At 42.0% G+C, this 19,086-nt stretch overlaps 2 protein-coding genes across 4 annotated transcripts in view; both read left to right on the top strand.

Moving 5' to 3' along the window:
- FLVCR2 (FLVCR choline and putative heme transporter 2) overlaps window positions 1-19,086 on the top strand; it is a 228,292-nt gene that overhangs the window by 79,961 nt on the left and 129,245 nt on the right. The gene's annotated exons all lie outside the window — the stretch shown is intronic.
- The window catches only part of TTLL5 (tubulin tyrosine ligase like 5), a 117,405-nt gene that overhangs the window by 25,820 nt on the left and 72,499 nt on the right, over window positions 1-19,086 (top strand). For all 3 annotated transcript variants that reach the window (XM_035108181.2, XM_035108158.2, XM_060272587.1), the window contains 8 exons: window positions 10,215-10,296; window positions 10,530-10,591; window positions 11,884-11,972; window positions 12,964-13,005; window positions 14,733-14,846; window positions 15,276-15,367; window positions 15,712-15,774; window positions 16,330-16,365. In XM_035108181.2, coding sequence (XP_034964072.1) covers window positions 10,215-10,296; window positions 10,530-10,591; window positions 11,884-11,972; window positions 12,964-13,005; window positions 14,733-14,846; window positions 15,276-15,367; window positions 15,712-15,774; window positions 16,330-16,365 — 580 coding nt within the window. The remainder of the gene's footprint in view (window positions 1-10,214; window positions 10,297-10,529; window positions 10,592-11,883; window positions 11,973-12,963; window positions 13,006-14,732; window positions 14,847-15,275; window positions 15,368-15,711; window positions 15,775-16,329; window positions 16,366-19,086) is intronic.

Genomic DNA, 19,086 nt, shown 5'->3' with positions numbered 1-19,086 from the left:
ATTAGATCAACAATCCATCTACTCGTAATACTCACTTTCCTCCAGTGGCTAACCAGATGCTCCTGGAAGCTCAGAAACTGAGCGTAATTGTCATTGCTGTCTCCTGTTGAGTATAATTAGAAATACGCTGTCTTGAATATTTCAACTATTATGGCGATCTTCCATGTATTTGTCAAGTCCTTTTTAAAGCTATTTAGGTTAGTGGTTGTTGCAGCCTTCTGTAGCACTGAATTCCACAATGCCTATCATTTGCATTGGGTAGCCCAGGGCTGTAGTTGAAATTAATGAAAAAGATGAAATTACTGTCCAATACAATGTCCACTCTCTCATAATGACACACTACCCCAATGATTTTAGTTCTTCTTTCTTAACACACACACACACACACACACCCCACACACACACACCCCCCACACACCGTTTTCTCCAGCTTTGCAATATTTTTTGTACAAAGTCAAACAGATCTACTCACAATATTTTAAACACTGGGGAAAACAGCCTTTTGGAGCTCTTCAGAACTTATGAAGCACTGTACACTTGGCTCAGATCCTGATCTAAGAATAAATTGCGTCTGAACAGTGTGCCTAGAAATCCCAATGCTGTGGATTTCCCCAAATGCCAAATGGATAGCTTTGAATTGTTAACTTCTGTTTCCACCATTAAATTTCATCCAGCACCTGGACCTCACTACTGTCAGGCTGGGATAAATACACTGATGGTAGCTTCAAAACTGTGAATTGCACTATCTGTCATCCATAATGATGCAAAAATGACTAAGTGAAGATTCACAGAATGCTTGCACTTCTTGCACAAGCATGCCTCTTTCACAAATTTAGCATTTTAGAGAGAAAGTGTGTTGCTTTCATTTGGGTTTTTTCTGGGCTTGTGTTTGGATGGTCATACCACATGGCGGCGATAGAGCTCACATCTGGCAGCGCTTTTGAATGGAGTTATGTGCTGGCAAAGATTGGAAGACTTGCTGGCAAGAAACCTGGGAATGTTTCCAAAAAAGCAACGGATGGTACCAGTTTGTGCCTTCTCCCACTTTCTAGTACCTGTTTCTCAACCTTCCCTTTGGCAGCAACCTATTGCTTCCTGCAGCCTTATGTGTAAATACAGGACAGATGCTGCAGAGCTGGGAATTGTAGAACCCAGAAGCATTTCATTCCAGTAATCTTGATCATATCAAGGGTTACTATTTATTATGGCTGCTCAGGCCTAAAAGTGAAGAACCCTCTAGCTCAGGGATATAGATACTAGAGCTCTGAAGCTTGATATCATATAGTTACTATCTCAATTACATTAATTCATAACCAAATCTGTAGAGTAGGGAGCAATCTTCTTGTTGCGGTAGCTGATGTGCATGGACTTTTGCCCTCCCCCTCGGAGAAGAAAGGTGTAAAGCAGTACTAAGCCTCATGCAGGGGATCTTGGTGTCAGCAGGAGTGTGCGGGCAAGGAGTCCAGAGTTCCCTTGCTGCTAAAGAAGAAAGGTGGATGTGTGATAAACAGCAGCTAATCAGAAGTCAGAATCCTGTTGCAGAGTGTGGAATGTGTGTTGGGGGTTATGGAAATAGGGATAAAAACTCCATGGGCAGTATGGATGAATGAATGGGAAAAGCCAGCATCAGTGATTCCAGCATCCAGGACAGGGGTTCAAGTTGCTGTTTTGGTATCTGCCTCAGATATCAGAATGCTTGCGGCCAGTCTTGTTTACTAGCCAAAGTTGAGGTTCACCATCAGCCTTCTGAGTTGGCCTGTTCCTCACTTAGAAAGTTGTGCTCGAGGAGTTTGTGGTTCTAGGACAGTGGTGTGGAGCCAAAATTTGCCAAACTTATGTAGGCTGCGTTGGTTTTTTGCAGCCAAGACTTTAACTTGGGCACTGTTTGAATTTGACTATTGTGCTGCTTTCAAAAGGGGTCGAATACTCTTGGGAGTAATCAGTTGCTTCTGAGTGTCTCTGATACCCTGTCATACTGCCTTTGGCAGGTAAGTTGCCCAAATCAAACAGTGCCAAAGGTAAAACTGGCTGCAGAGGGAAGTTCTTTTGCAGTCATGGCTTGAATTTTGCACTGTTTGCAGCCTTTGCTTTATCTGTCCCTTGTCTGATGTCAGATGTTAAACAGCTGGCTTGGCTGAATTGGGCAGGCTTGGTGGGCCTAGGTAGATCCACAGGCCAGAGGTTCCCCACTGCTGTCCTAGGACTACTGATAATTATATGTGAGGTGTTCTTTTTCCAAGGCTAAATAGCTTGCTAAGCACATTAAGCACAGCTTACAAAAGTAACATGCACAACTTTTCATATCATTTGCACAAACATTGTTGAGGCAGGTGATTAACCTTTTTCACTTTTTTGATAAAGAATCCATGGCCACCTGTCATGGATGCTTTAGCTGAGATTCCTGCATTGCAGGGGGTCGGACTAGATTAATTACCCTTGGGCTTCACTTCCAACTCTATGATTCTATGAAATGGTGTGCATATTCAGCTCTCTAGTGTAACAGCTGTCGTTTGCACTATAAAACAAATAGCTGCATTTGAAAGTGACTCTAATTAATGCCAAGAAGATTTTAAATGTACAAACTACATAAACAAATGCATATTAAACAATGTGCATAAATCCTTAGTTTGCATAGTTCGTTTTTGCTTCTACAAGTCATGGGGCCGGGTGGAGAGTTCTATGCAGGACCTGCCTCCAAATTCTATGACACCAGGAGTACCCATTCAGACTTTCCCCCAGAGATTGCAGCAGGCATTGCTTGCATAAATTCTTTTTACAGATGGGCAGAAATGTATTGTTTTAATTACAGTTCACATGTTTTATCACAATGTGGATTACTGTATCCATTGGCAAATTACACATGTGCACTGTAGTTGTAGAATAAAGAGAACCAAAACTATAGGATTCCTAGTTACCTTTTGGTGATTTCGGCTTTTCAAACAGTATTTTCCATTTTTACTTTTTCCTGTGATCAGAATCTTGGGGTATTATGAAAATACAGTCAAACCTCGGTTCCCTAAACAGCTCCATTTTGGAATGTTTCAGCTCCTGAACACCGAAAACCCAGAAGTAAATGCTCTAGTTTTTGAACGTTTGACTGTAATTGAATAATTATTTGCTGGTTATCTACAATGCGAGTACTGTCCTGTCCTCTCTAGCTCCTTTCCACTCTTTTGTGTATTATGCTACCCATTCTGCATCTACCAGACCTTGCAATATTCACATTTTCTGATTTGGAGCTTGTATAGAGTTGCTTTGGAATCTTCTGTTTTATTTTCAAGCACCTAGAAGTGGTTGCCCATGAATTTAGGGCCCTGTTAATCAAAGTAGGAGATTTCTTCTAAAATCTTAAAGGGAAAACATGGGGGCGAAATATTCCTATTTGGCTAGTAATATTTGCTCCTAAATCCCTTGGAATCTATAGCTATTAATCCTTGAATCTTGAGGCATACAGTAGTCTCTCATCATACATAGAGTTAAACTTTGAACAGCCAAAGTAACCTCGATTAGTATAATGTATTTTTATCTTCAGTGAGGGTTATTTCCCCTTGTAAACGCTAACCAGCTTGACATTGGGAGATACAACTTAAATTGCAGCCCTAGGTGGTCTGGCTGTAGCCTCCCTGGAGATTGCAGGTATTATGTATACATCCTGACCAGGCATTAATTTGGCAGGTAGTCTGGAAAATGCCACTGCGCTGTATTCTAATGTGAAAGCTGTGTTTAGCATCTGCATTGAGTGGAAAGAGGTTCTGCATTTTGAGGAAAAAAGGACAACTTGCAAGTGGGAGTTGGGATAAACCAACTTCATATAGGATCAAGCCCCTTAATGTGGTAAATATAGTTTTGGGAGATGATCAAAAAGCATTTTTTTCCTGTTTGGCAGAACTAACTTCTCCCCATTTGTACAACTTCTGGAGGGTTACAGAGGCATCTATGAGTTAAACAAGGGAGAGTGGGAGCTTTCAGCACTCCAAGCAGACCATTACAGAAGTGATTCAGCAGGAGGAGGAGGCAGGAGACTGGCATATTCCGGTCCAGGCCTATTAAAGGTTTCATTGTTTTGACTTCTGGAGTCTGCTTCTGGGTGGGCATCGAAAAGCCCCATTATGGCATATATTGAGTCCTGCGCTTTGAAGCACTGAAATTTTTCCCTGGGGGGGAAGGGAAGAGATGGTGAGAAGGCACTAAGTTCATTTTCTGACTCATTCACCACTGCTGCACCCACAGCATAGATCTGGTGCAAGTATAATCCTATCACAGTCCCATATCTCACTCTCATAATCACTGATATAGGTAATGTAGCACTATAAACTACCCAGAGAATGTTAGTTATTGAGCAGGAAAGCAACAAATGGGGGACTGAGCACCAGAAGCCTTTTAAAGCTCGTATGAGCCCATAAAAACTGAGAAATTGTTTTACATTGCTGAATTGTAACCCATTCGTTCTCTGTCAAAGCGATAAAGAAACATGCAGAGGCTTAGGGGTTAGTAGTTGTTTAAGAAAAATGCAACAACTTTTGCATACAGTAGGTTTATTAGTTAAGTAGAGTGAGCTCAATATATGACTATAATAACTGGGGAGAAGGGGAGAGCAAGGAAAGGTATTTGATTTATTTATTCATTAAAGGTGTTTTAATACAGACATACAATCATATCCCCATGGCACTTACTTAAACTAAGCTGTCATTTTCCAGTCTTGGAAATTAGAGAACACATGTGGTTCAGTAAAAGATTAGAGTATGAAATTGTGTCATGATCGTAGTGCTGAAATTATTCACCGAATGATGTATGTTCTTTTAAGCTGAAGTGGCGAATGGAACAAATGACTGCAATGTTCTTCCCCTGAAAACCACCATAAAGAAAGTATTGGGAGCAACTATTTAAAGCCTTGGCCCCTAATCTGCAGAGAAACTCAATGTTTAATTTATTCTATGTCAGGCAAAAAGGTGTGTGTGTAGAAAGCTTTTATTGTGTGGTCCTTTTCTGCCACACTAGAGTTGGAGTAGATGTTGCTCTGAACCCCGAAAAAGACCAAAAGTGCTTTCAAGACTTTGAATGCCCTACACAGTTTTCTCACAGGGTAAGGTAGCCTTCCCCAACCTGGTGCCCTCCAGATGTTTTGGATGGTAATTCCTATCAACCCTAGCCAGTGTATCCAGGGTGATGGGAGTTGTAGCCCAACATGTACGAGAACACAAGAAAGCCTGCTGAATTGGACTAGTGTCCTCTCTAGTCCAGCATCCTGTTCTCACAGTGGCCAACCAGATGTCTGTGGGAAGCAAACAAGGAGGACCTGAAAGTAAGAGCAGTCTCCCCTCCAGTGGTTTCCAGCAATTGGTTTAGGAGCATGCTGTCTCCGACAGTGAAAGAGGAACATAGCTGTCATGGCTAGTAGCAAATGATAGCCTTATCCTTTGTGAATGTGTCTAATACTCTTCCAAAGCTGTCCACGTTGGTGACCATCACTGCCTCTTATGAGAGTGAATTCCATAGATTAATTATGTGTTATGTGAAGAAGAACTTTCTTTTGTCTGTCCTGTATCTTCCAACATTCAGCGTTATTGGATGACCCAATGTTCTACCACTGTGAAGACAGATGCAACTAATTCATTCAGCTTCTCTGCAGTCTCCTTAACCCTCTTTAGCATACTCTTGACTCCTATAATCTAAAGGTCCAACTGTCTCACTAGCCTGTCTCATGCTGCTCAATGTATTTAAATTGTTTTATTTATTTTTAGCAATGTGCTCCCTGGATTCTTTTTTATCATCTGTTATTGTCTGTTTGCACTTCTGTAGCCAAAGTTTGTCTTTCCTTTAGCTCCCATTTGTACAAGAGTGTCATTTTTTATATTTCTAACAGCTTCTTAACTTGTGAAGCACACTGGCAACCTACTGGCCTGATAGTACTTTTCCTGGTCTGTGGTATATATTCCAGCTGTGCATCTAATAATGTGATTTTAAATAACTCACAAATATTTGGGGGGATTTGCATCTCTTGACTTTGTAGTTGGGGCACAAACTAATGATGTACCTAGGAGCACCCCAAAACTATATACCTGCTGTTTCAGAGGAAATGCTATTCTAACCAGAGCTGGTTGTTGTTGTTGTTTAGTCATTTAGTCATGTCCGACTCTTCGTGACCCCATGGACCAGAGCACGCCAGGCACTCCTGTCTTGCACTGCCTCCCGCAGTTTGGTCAAACTCATGTTCATAGCTTCGAGAACACTGTCCAACCAGAGCTGGTACGCAACCCAATTCCTGCACCTGGGAAACACCCATCCAGAGGGACTCGAAGTCTTGTCAGGATTCAGTTGCACTTCATTAGCCTTCATCCAACCCATGACTGCATCAATGCACCAGTTTAGGATATGCACTATTCTCCTGATTTAGATGTTACAGAGAAATAGAAATAGGAACTTTGAAATTTGGGTTTCAGTATTTTTATAAGGACAAGTATTAGTACTGATTTCCCCCACTCTCCTTATTGCACGTTACTTCTAGAGGCAACCAGGATTATTTCTTTTTAAGGGGAAGAAGATCTCCCTAAATATTTCTCATAAGGATCTTGACGGTCATTTTGCGAACTCCTCTAAAGGAGCTCAGGGGAAAAGACGTTGCCTTCTGAACTCATATCAAACCATGCAGAAAGGCTGTGAATGTGAAATAGCCATTTGTTGTTTGTAGATTCTGGTACAAGTGGAACGTTAGGAAAACATCTGAGGAAACATGATCTTCAGTTTGCTTCCATTTTCCCTTTTAATGTCAGTGGTGCAATATGAGCTGTCAGGGCTGATGTTGCAGGATGAGAGGAGATATCCCAGAGCATTGCCCTCCTTTAATCAATCTGCTTTCTTTAATCCCTTTACAAAGGGAAAGCGACACTGTGAAGCTTGGCTGTGTCAAGCAGCTGTAGAGAAGGTGCCTGGGTTTCTTGAACGGTGCATAACTATCCCTTTTCTTGGAACGCCACGGCTGCTCTCTGTACTTTGCATGAGCTGGGGTGTTCTTCAGAATGGTAGCAAACATTTTATGATTGCGATCAGAATGTGATGCATCTTTCTATAAAAATTAGGCCTGCTATAGGCCTTATGTTAGGGAATAGTGGTGCGAGTTCAAAAATACAAAGCTGTAGGGTCCAAAGAGTTTACTGTGTGGATATGATGCCAGAAGAACAATGTATACTGAGATAGGACAGTGCCGTGTCCTCCAGGTCCTTTTGGACTCCAGTTCCCATAATCCTTGATTACTGACCATGATGACTAGGACTGATGGGAGTAGGAGTCCAGCAGCATCTGAAGGACACTGTGTTGGGTATGCCTTTCAAACACAAAGGAGCAGTTATGATACTGCCTAATAAATGTGGGGTGTGTGGGTATAGGTGTAGGTGTAGAAAGAGAAAGAGAAACATGAAAACTTCAGAAGGGGAGAAAACAGTGTGATGAAGAAATGAATAATGAAGCATATGGAGAAAAAAACTGAGTTTAGGAAAGACTGACTTTCCTAAAAGGGAAATAGCTGTATTAACCTACATATTAAAACATGAGTTATCTCTGGGTCTAGAGGACAAGGGTGCAGCTACTGTTTACAACTTTTTGAAGTTACTATGAAGTTGCTTTTTACCAGAGAGCGAGTCTCTTGCTGAGAATTGTGAACAATCTGTTGCATGCTGTGACAAATAAAAGGTGCAGTTCCGTCTCATAAACTGAATTTGGAAAAAGAACCTGAGTATTTGGAGTTTTGTAACAGCCATGGAAGGAGGACTCAAAACACAGAGCATTTGAAGACCTCTTACTCCAGTGCACAGGAAAAAAGAATTGGGTAATACAAACATCTGTTTGTAGAGTATAAAGACCTCCTTTGTGTGCTTTTTTCCCATGGGAACATCAATACAAGTATTAATACATGTGCCAGAAAGGCTGTGTTCCTCAAGGTATGAATGACAGCTCAAGTGTGTTGTGTTCAGCTTGTGTATGTGACTGGGCAGAAAGAGAACATAAAGAAACCATAATGGGAGTTGGGGCTTTATTAAGAGAAAAGAAAAATATTTCTAGCATTCTGCAAAGGTTGAAAGGAAAGTGTAATACTAGGAGGAATACAAAGGGATACAAAGTAGGCTCTGGTATTCACATTCTAGGGCTTTGTTCCAGAACAAAGGCAAGGAACTTTTTTCTATTGAGGGCTGCATTTCTGGGGGGTAATTTGTTGGGGGTTGTGCACTGGTGGTAGGCAGGGCCAGAGCCAAAAGCAATAGCATTTGCAGCCTTGCAGGATTGCATAGCAGAGTCTCTCTCTCTCTCTCTCTCTCTCTCTCTCTCTCTCTCTCTCTCTCACACACACACACACACACACACACACACACACACACCACTCTTCCAGGATCCATTTCAGCTTTCCTCTCTTTTCTCCTCTAGTAACATACAGGTCAGAACTGATTGCAGGTTTCTTCCCCCCCCCTCAGTTGAGTGTAAGAAATTCCTATAGCCGTGTCTGTCTTGCATATGTGTGTGCATGTGCATGCATATACTCTCTTTCCCTTCCTGCACTGATGTGAGAACTAAGGGCATTCAATGGAAGCCTTCTTGCAGGGAAGGAGAGGAGCAAGGCCAAAATTTGAAGCCAGCTGAGTGAGGCATGGGGCTTTGGGAAGGAGGCAGAAGGCTCTGGCAGGGTCCTAGAGCCCCCCCCCCATATCCTTCCCAGAGCCCAGCACCTTGCTTACCTGGCTTTGGGAAGCCAGTGTGAGGGCTGTGACAGGTGTGTGTGTGTGTGTGCACACGCATCAAAGACCTCAAGGGCAGCGCAGTCTTAAGCGCTCCCGGCGCCGTGGTGTTCCGGATCCTCCGGCGCCCTCCCACCCCGTTTCCCAGTGTGGTGGGCGCCGCGCGCAGCGCGGGTGCAAGAGGCGTTGCTGCGCGGCAGGCGGACGGGCAGGCGCAGCTGCGCGGCGGACCGGTCGGCCAGCGGGTGGGCGCAGCTCGCGGCGCCCTCCTGGCGGGCCGGCGCCATGGTGCCCTGCGCCACCCAGCCTGCGCGTAGGGCCGGGCCTGCTCAAGGGTGTTGGACCGCCCTGCTCCAACCCTTTGTCTCAAAATGGAAAATTCAAGACTGAGCAGTAGTTTTCCAAGCCAGAGAATCTTAACTTTGACTTATTTAGTAATGGCTTCACAACCACCTCCTTTAGACATATGGGCACCCTACCATTCTTTGGAGAGGTTTGCAGCACCTCTGAAATCCATGTGCCCAGCCTCGTCCTTGCCAACCTTAACAGCCAGGGAGTACACAGTGGGCCTTAAACCTCCAAGTAGCTTATCTATGTGTTTTGTTTTTCAGTTGCACAAGCTAAAAAGCATTATAACTAGGCATGGGGGAGGAATTAGTTCAGTCTGCTTTCCATCACCCCTTCATTCTAAGCAGAGCCTACAATCTTGGACAGGACCACTGACTGAAGTTGCAGGAGCATCTGTCAGGAAAAGTATCTTGGAGTAGATTGTTCCCACTGGTCCATTGCCCACTTCATAGGCTATATATATATTTAAGGTAAAAACCTTTCTAAAGGTAAAAATACAAGGTATGACCAGTGGCAGGCCTCAAAAATGGGGGCAAAATATTGGTTGTAAGAGCAGCATGGGTAAACTTAATTGTCTTCTCTTGACTCTCTCTTTTCCCCATTTCTAACTCATACTTCTTGTTGGTGTAGGCTGCAATGATGTCTGGATCACTTAATTTTGCAAATGCTTAGAAAAACTAGATTCTGATGTCTGAAAAGATGGGGTTCTGGAAGACATGCCTTGTTCCCACCCCCTTTATTCTGCTGCCATTATTCTGCATTCCCTTTTTGAAGCTTTCTATTTCATTAGGGCTTTTCCTGAACTTTAACTGGACAAAGGCATGCAGATGCCTCTATTGTGGGACTGGACTTGTATATTTCTAAAAACAAAACCAGGAAGCAGTGACAAAATACAGCACCAGTACATCTTCATTCCAAAGCAAGAGTCAGTATCTTAAAGGTGGAGCAATTGTGGCCACAGAATATTCAAAACTGGCCATGGTAATCTGTATCACACTTTTAAAGAAATGAGCAAGCATCACCACATTTCTCATGTGGTAAAATATTCTATATTTATCGACAGTCCCTTGTTTTGATGTTGGGTCGATTCCTTGAAAATACAATTGCGCCACCACGAAATACTTTGTGTGTGTTTTGTTTCAGAGCTTTATGGCTTTGATGTCCTCATTGATTCTTCTCTCAAGCCTTGGCTACTGGAAGTGAACCTGTCCCCTTCTCTGGCCTGGTAAGGAGTTATTGAGAAAGATGGAATTTGAAATGACTACCATGTGTTGAATATTATTGATGGCTACAACTGAATAACCACTTTATATACTACGTTTTAGAGGAAAGGCTCCCCAGGAGGCCAGAGAGCATTCTGGATTCAGGATATGCAGTTCCTTCAGGGACATGGGATAAATTAACTGGTTAACTGGAGATACAATTAACTGATTGCCTTTCCTGTTTCTTGTTGGATAGTGATGCTCCTTTGGACCTGAAGATTAAAGCTAGTATGATTTCAGACATGTTCACACTTGTAGGTGAGTTGAGTTTCAGTCCAGTGTTTTGTTGGCTTAGGATGGTGACAGCGGGTTAAAAGTGGGCATGCCATGTTTGTATGGTGGGTGTGTATATATGACATTAGAATGGTATGCTGTAGAATAGTAGAGGTATTTGTGAAAGGCAGGATTGCTATAGCTGAAAAGTATATAAACTGAGAGAAGCGTAGGTGTCCTTAGCTGTGTAGTATGAAAGAGTAATGAATAGTGGTGAACAGGGTGTGTGGGGGCGGGGGGAATGCTGTTGAGTGCCTGACATCTGTATGATGCTTTGATAGCCTGAGGATCATTGGGTAACTCTAGAATAATTATTGCCTTTGTTGGCATGGTTCCTATTAAAATAAGTAGGTAACAGGAATGATAAAGAGATGTGAAGGGGTGGTGGAGGGGGAAAAAAGGGAACCTGATTCTTGTTTTTGTTTTTTCCTTGGGCCTTCACATGTCCACAAAGCATTGTACCAGGGGTTGCTAGCCCCCAGTTTATGGGCCTCACCCAGCCTACAGGCAATTTTTTTCTGGCCTCCCAAGGCCCACCAATTTTGACTGGAAAAAAGTTGACACAGCACAGATGCAACTCTCCTCCTTTCCTGTCATCCGATAAATCATTTGATGAGCAGAGAGAGGAGATAAACCCCCATCATCAGCTGATCTGTGTGTTTTGAATTTGGTTGCATTTCGGTGTTTCCAAGTACTATAGTGCATTTAGATTTCGTTTAGATGGAGAACTTTTTCTGACTGGAAGGCTATATCTTTATCTCCCCCACCCCTGGAGGGCTCGTTGACCTGTTAGCCCTGCCCACCTGTGAGTCACCTGATGGCATAGTGACATAATTTGATTCTTTGTTGGGACTTTAAAGCAAATAGGGGTTCCTCATGCAGGGATTTTTACAAAAGGCTTTTAGATACCCTTTCTGTCCTGCATTTCTCTTTCAAACCATAGTGGCTTGAAGGAGAAGTAGCACCAATGTGTGCGCTGGTTGGAGGAGCACTCACTGCCATTCATTAGCTGATGAGTGAGTGGTAAGGTTGCACTTTACTCAAGGCTTTCAAATGCCCCCCCCCCCTGTTTCTCCTTCAAATCTTCATGAATTTGCAGAGTGGGGGGCATTTGCGCCTATTCCACCAGCTGATGCGTGTCACTGGTGTACCTTCAAACACCCTCTTTTCACAGTTCTTTCACTGGAGGAATTAAGCTGCTGTTGGCTATTGATACAGAGTTACTAAACTAATCTATAAATTAAGTTTTTTGTGGCCTATTTTGCTTCCTCTCTTAGGCTTTGTTTGTCAGGATCCAGGTCAGCGGTTCAGCCGAACATCATACTTTACCCCTGAGGGAAGGAGACACCCTTATCAGAAACCTCAAGTAAGGAGAAATTTGAGAAAGTAGCTTAAAGATAAAAACCTTCTCTTCTGCTATTAACAGATTTTGAAGACAGGTTTAAGCAAGGATGATTGCCATTTCATTTATTCATTCTTATCTGATGACTTTGTGATTTCTTTGATTGTTTTGTATCTTATTACTTCATCGCTGTGTATGGCTTCTATACTGCTGGAAGTGAAATTGACCTCTAGATGCTAACCATTCCCCGCACCCAATCCTTTGCTATTTTGATGATGATTATGGTGATTACATAGTGCCATCAGTGTGCATGGTGCTTTGGAGTACATACAAGAGGGCAGGTCTTTGTTCCAAGGAACTTATAGTCAACACAGGGAAATGAGAAGAAAATGGTGAACTGGTCATCAATCTGGCATTGTTTCATTTACATGTGCTTTTGCTTTAGTCTTTTCAAGCAGAAGAGGAAGTTGGTTTTAAACATTTCACATTCAACACTATTGTGTGCTGCATGTATAATCCTAAATGTCTTGAGTATATATTTAAGAGGTAAAAATGTAATGATGAGGATGAAGCAAAAGCAGTTGACATTTTACACAGATTAGAAATGTACGGTAGATGGGTGATAGTTGTAATATCCTGCTTGCATGATGTTCTTCCACTCATGCAAATGTGTCTTCCCTTTCCTCTCCTCACTTTAGCTCACACCCTCAAAATCTGCTTCATATACTTGAGAGACTCTCTGGAGCAAATTGAGGAGGGAGAGGCATAGGAAATCTGGTCATAGAATCATAGAGTTGGAAGAGACCACAAGGGCCATCCAGTCCAACCCCCTGCCAAGCAAGAAACACCATCAAAGCATTCTTGACACATGTCTGTCAAGCCTCTGCTTAAAGACCTCCAAAGAAGGAGACTCCATGTCTGCTGGTGTGAAATTTATGACATGCTACATGAGCAGAGTTGCTCCCAGGATTCAAAGGGGAACATCAAATCATTATTCTTTGTCTTTCTCTTGTAGCGCCCTGTTTCTGCACAGTCCCGATCAACAAATGCCAAATTGGTAGGTATTGGGCTATTATGTTTCTTCATTTACAAACTTCCATTTGTCTGTTTCAAAATTTAAAGTAATATATTTATTTCATCTGCAATGACTTTTAAGACACTATAAAGGAATGGTAAAGAGGTTCAGGGGAGAGAAATGAACAATGCATATGGAATGGCAGGAGCTGCAGGCAGGTGATAACCCTCGGTGTGCCTGCCTGCCTCTCTCCCGCACTTACTTTTCCTAAAATTGCACCCATTTGTGTCAAGTGAATCCCAACTTTGTTTCAGAATAAAGCACAGACATTAAACAAGATTATGTAGGCTCGGCAAAATATGCATAAGTTACTGCAACAAATTCAAAATTTAGATTATTTTGATAGAGTGTATGCATATTTCTGAAATATGGAGAAATACCAATGTAAGGGAGAAGAAAGACAAGAAAGGATGTACTAAGAGAAGAAGAAACCTTGGAAATTGGAGACTGGGTGCTCATAACTGACTTTATGGTAGCAGAGGCAAGCACGCACAACTGTTTGGTGTTATTTTCATACGAAGCATCGTAGAGTCAAAGAGGAGGTAATAGACACATCTTGTTCAAGAGAAGAAATGGTACTTTCCCTTGATTACTGGTATGCTTTAAAATGGCAGAAGATCCATACTATAACTGGCTGGAAGGATTACAGTTTATTATTATTTTTAAGTGATGGGAAAGATTGCTGAACTAGATAAAGTTTTGGTCTGATCCAGAAAACCTCTTTTATGTTTATCCATAAGCCTGAGTTACTTACTGATAATAGGTCTTCTTTTGTCTAGGTTTGTATGTGTCTCTTTTGAGGCAAATCCACTTTGGGGTTTTTTAACTCTGCTTTTCTGTTTTAAGAGGAATATAGCCCATATGAAATAATGGGCCATATTGCTAATATTCATATCTTTATGGAGATGGATCAAGCTGAGCCTTTAATCTGTGGTGCAGCTGAACTTGGTTTTAGCTTCAGCTGCTTTGATCTCAAGGTTTTAAAAAACACTTTAGGAACTTATTATCTCAAGGTCTTTTAATACCTTTTGTTTTCAGCCTTGGCAGTGCAGCTAGGTCAAAAATGTCTTGCCTGGATTTCATATTCTGCTTCCCCCCCTTTTTTTGTTTGTTTGCATTTTGTGCTTGCCCATAACTAACTCAAACAGCCTTGTGACGTGAGATAGAGCTGAATGCAGGATATGCAATCTTCTGGCTCAGTAAAGATCTTTAGCTGTGGTCATTTTAACACTTGGAACTAGTGTAAAAACAGATGAGCTACATTTCTTTTCCTTACTGTAGCTTCATCTCCTAAGCAGGTTACTACTACAAGACATGGGTTATCCAGCAATTGAGAGTTGGAAATGTTACCCCCAGGTACCAGAGCCAGGAATATGTGTCATGTTTTGCCCATAGAGACAGAAGCTGTGAATGCTGGCTCCTGCTACTTTGGGGTGTGGTTCTGTGGTCAAACACTGGGAATGTGAAGTTTGGCTTTGGTATCAAATGGGGTGTGGACTTGCTATAGTTGGAGGCAGAGAGTGTGAATCCTGGCATTGGTGCCCTTGGATTTTTCTGCCTCTTGAGTGTGACTCCTGGTTCTGATGCCTGGAGAGTGATGTCTCTTGCTGGGCAAAGACTTTGGTATTTGAAACCCCATTAAAAATAATTGGAATAAGATTAGAAGGAGGGAAAATGCTAAAATCAGGTTTCTCATTGTGATTCTACAGCGTTCTCGGCCGCTGTCTGCCAGTGATGCTGAGATGAAAAACCTTACGCCCTCAGCGAAGGAGAAAACAGTAGGAAGGCATTTTGGCTCCATGCTGGGGCTCTCCATGGAGGAGGTAAGGGTTGTCAGTTACTGTATTCGCTCACTGGACATGGTACATGTGCAGAAGAAGGGAACAATTAGTCACCATGAATGGGTGCATTTGGCTACTAGATGCCTCTGCCTTGTGTCAGCAGACTGAGACTGGCATCTTGGCAGCATAGCTGGGGAAATTAAGTGGCAAAGAATAAAATGGTTTGTATTTTAAAAGTGGAACTGTTAATATTAAGCCCATAACTAAATGATTCACAGGGATTATGTGTATCTCAATGCATTCTATCCCGAGGTTAACCCTTTCCATTATTTGTTTTTATTTATTTGAAATATTTATTACTCACCTTTTATGAAATTGATGCCAGGTCAAATTACAGCAAGACGACAAAACCAATTCAAACCTAAACAACTAAAAAGTACTAATGCCTTTCATTGCTTGTTCTGATTCCAGATAAAAGTCTTGCGTCGAGTGAAGGAGGAATATGAGCGAAGAGGGGGATTCATTCGTATATTCCCTACGCCATTAACTTGGGACACTTATGGGTGAGCAAAAAAATCTAATTTTGATCATTTCATCCTGGAATGATAGAACACATTAGGAGGTAGAAGATGCAAATGCTAATTTATTACCACCTTAGTTCACTTTCAAAGGCCATAAATTTAAATTTCACTTTCAGGGTCCTTTTGCATATCAAACGCTATTCTGTTGCCTTTTGTGTTAGCTAATTCTTACCAGCTTCCTTTTACCTTTTCCTCCATTCCTGAAAGGTGAAGCTGTTTCCCCCTCACTTTTCATGATAAGCTTTCACTCTTTCCTCACTGAGTCTTCCATTTTTAAATACTCCTAATCTGAATTTAATCTGACTCCCTTCCTCTTGGTTTTTCAGATCCTATATGGAGCACAAGACGACAATGAACTATATGCTGGCCTCTCGCCTTTTCAGCGACAGGTAGGAAAGTGGTTCTAGGAGTCTGCAGTACAGAAGGAGACCCATAGGAGGAAAGAGAGAAATGAAAGTGAACATGAAGAGCGGATTGCTTGTAGACAAAGTACTGGGTCCATTGGGCAGTTGCTTGTAGAATGCGTTTTGGCTCTTAGCTCACTAGCTGGAGCAAACAATAACAGAAATAAAGTATTTCACAGGGTTATAAAGAAGGCAATTCTCAAAAACATAACAATTACCTTGGCTGTTCAGATGAAAGCCCTCCTCAATGGGTAGCTAGCTCCTGGAGGTTCATCAGAAGAGCCTGCTGGATCAGACCAATGGACCACCTAGTCCATCATCCTGTTCTCACAGTAGCCAACCAGATCCCAATTGGCCAACCAAGCTGATTTGGGGAGTGAGGAGAGAAGGCGAAAAGCCTTGTTATGGAAGCCTTTCTGCAGGACTTTTGCTGATGGGATTCATTAGGCGAATCCTGCCTTGGGCTTTTAATGTATCTGTTTTACATTGATGTAGTATAATTGTAATGTAATCACAATATTCTTTTTTTACTTTCTGCAGAGGGTCAAGAAGATGCCTAATTTCTAAACGAACTCGGTAAGCAGCTTGTATAGGCAAGTTATTAAAGAAAAAAGGTTGGTTTTGTATTTTTGACCATGCAATCATCTTAGACTATAGATGGGACTCCTTTTGTGGATAGAAGGTTGTTTTCAAGGCTAATTGCTGTGTTTGGGGTAGTGACAAATGTTCCCTAAGCGCTGAGACATCCAGTAGGAGGCCTTTTACAGAGGAATTGGTTTTTGCTTTTTTGGTTTTTTTTGCGGTGGGGGCTGTAGTTGTGGAGGGAAGTAGTAACACTCTGCTTCCCATTTTCTGTGATCCTCATACCCTGGCCAAATATTCCTTGCATGGGAAATAGTCTTAAAAATGTGTGTTAGGGGGTTCCCTCTTTGGTGGTCTGTGTTGTTTCTTTGGCTTTCAGTATCGTGGGACTGCTTGTTGCTCTGCCATTATGAAATGGTTGTGAAAGCTGAATTAGTTACTTGCTATTATTGTTTTGCTAAGGTCAAAAATTAATGTTCTTATGATTGCATAGTTAAACTCTCAACTAGCTGTTTTTTATGGTGAAAACTGGTGGTCCTAAGTATTGTGTGTATTGTGGATTTTTGTGATTTTCAGTTACTACCAGTACTTTAAACTGTATGTGGTGGCCAGAGACCATCCATTTTGTGTGTGTGTGTGTTCCAATACTGTGTATAAAAAGTCAGAGGAGAATTGAAAACAGAATGTCAAAAGCATAATAATAATCTAACAACAACAACAACAACAACAACAACAACAACAACCACAGCAACTTATTCTTTATACCCTGCCCATCTGGCTGGGTTACCCCAGCCACTCTGGACGGCTTCCAGCAGAATATTAAAATACAATGATTCATCAAATAACGCAAGCTTCTTACCTGGCCTATGTGGTTTCTGACCAGGAGTTTTTCCAGTTACTTGGTTGTAGAAAATAGTTGTTTCTTTAACCAATCTCTAAAAAGGGAGATCAACATATCCTACCTCAGAACAGCAAAACATGGACATGCAGGAAATTGCCCCTTGGCATTCTAGACCCAGAGGGAAGTTCTTTCTGTGGCCCTGAAAACCCTATTGAGTTTTCCAGTTCTGCTTTTTCAGTAAGCAAAATCGGCTATCAGAGATTATGATTTTATTCTAACTTGTGTTTTCCAGAATATATATATATATATGTAAAAAGGGCATGTGGGTGTGTGTCCACTTTTCACCGAAACCGCTTGACCGATTGAGGTGAAAGTTTGACACAACATCACATGCCAATGTCCGAAGGACCTTAGAAAGTTACCTAAGACAGATGTCACACCTGGGCCAGGTAAAAACCCCAACCCCCCTGTTCCAGAACACACAACTCACCCAAAAGTGCATGCTGGGAAAAAGAACGAAGAAGCAGCATCTCCATTGGCTGCAGACAACCGGTGACATCATAAAATTTCACAACAACCAACTGAAAACAGGCCTTTTGCAGCAACAAGGCCCAGCATTGCCCAGCAGACTGAATAGGCCGCACCATTGCCCAGCTGGAAGAACTGACTAGGCCGCATCGAGAGAACTGACTAGGCCGCAGCATTGCCCGGCCGGGAAAACTGACTAGGCCGCACTATTGCCCAGCCGGGAAAACTGCACCATTGCCCAGCCAGGCAACAAACTAAAAATGGGCCTTTTACAGGGCCGTGCCTTTGGGTAGGATAAATGTGTCGGGGCGGGTTGGGGGGAGTTCACATAACACGCGTGGGTAGGGGAGTCCGGGTTGGGACAGGGCAAAATTTTACAGAACACGTGTATTGGGGAAATGATTGTATGTAAAATGAAGGGGGACACTGAAGGTGAGGGGACTCTGAAGGGAGACTCTGAAGGTACATTTAACACAAAAAGCCACAGCAACATGTGGCAGGGCCAGCTAGTTAATTATATTTTAAAATAGTGTGGCCAGTCCCTGCAGAAAGCAGAGCTTGAAGTCACTCCCTGTCAGTTGATGGGCAGAAAACTCAAGTTAGTGTAATGTACAGAGATTTGTCATGAAAAACAATAAATCTTTTAGGAAGAAAGATATAGTTATAGTTTTGTTGTGTACTTTCTCTTGGTGGTCTTATAAAGAATTATTGTAGATGTATAGATATTTACAGATTAAGCAACAACAGTTCTTTGAGGCTATTAATTAACATACCAATAGATCATGGATAGCTCAGTTGGTTAGAGCATGCTGCTGATAACGCCAAGGTTGCAGGTTTGATCCCTGTGTGGGACAGCTGCATATTCCTGCATTGCAGGGGGTTGGACGAGATAATCCTCAGGGTCCCTTCCAACTATACATTTCTGTGATTCTATGATCCCTGGACACTGGGCGGAGTGGCAAAATAAACTAATACCTGTGAGATGTTTTTTGGTTTCTCTATTGTTTGCTTCACATTTTCAGTAGGCTGTATGTTTTAAATTGTGGTTGTAATTTTTTTAGTGATAATTTGATTGTTTTATCTTTTTTGTAGACTGCTTTGAAGTCTTTTCTATAATCAAGCAGTATATAATTTTAATGAAATAAATAAATCTTGCATTTTACATTGTAGTGTGCAGTGTGTAGTTCAATGAGTAAGCACTTGTTCTGTAGGTTGTCTATTCTGGCTCTCTTTTGATTAAAAGAGAACAACTAAATATTTAGCAAGCAGAATAATTCAAAACTAAGTAGGACTTAAAAGGAAATTCCCCATAATGTTCTTTGTATTCTGCAGTACAGGAAAGTAAA

This window comes from Zootoca vivipara, chromosome 1 (assembly GCF_963506605.1).
Source record: "Zootoca vivipara chromosome 1, rZooViv1.1, whole genome shotgun sequence".
Taxonomy (NCBI): domain Eukaryota; kingdom Metazoa; phylum Chordata; class Lepidosauria; order Squamata; family Lacertidae; genus Zootoca; species Zootoca vivipara.
Note: the sequence above shows the minus strand (reverse complement) of the source record. Positions and strands in the feature narration are given on the sequence as shown.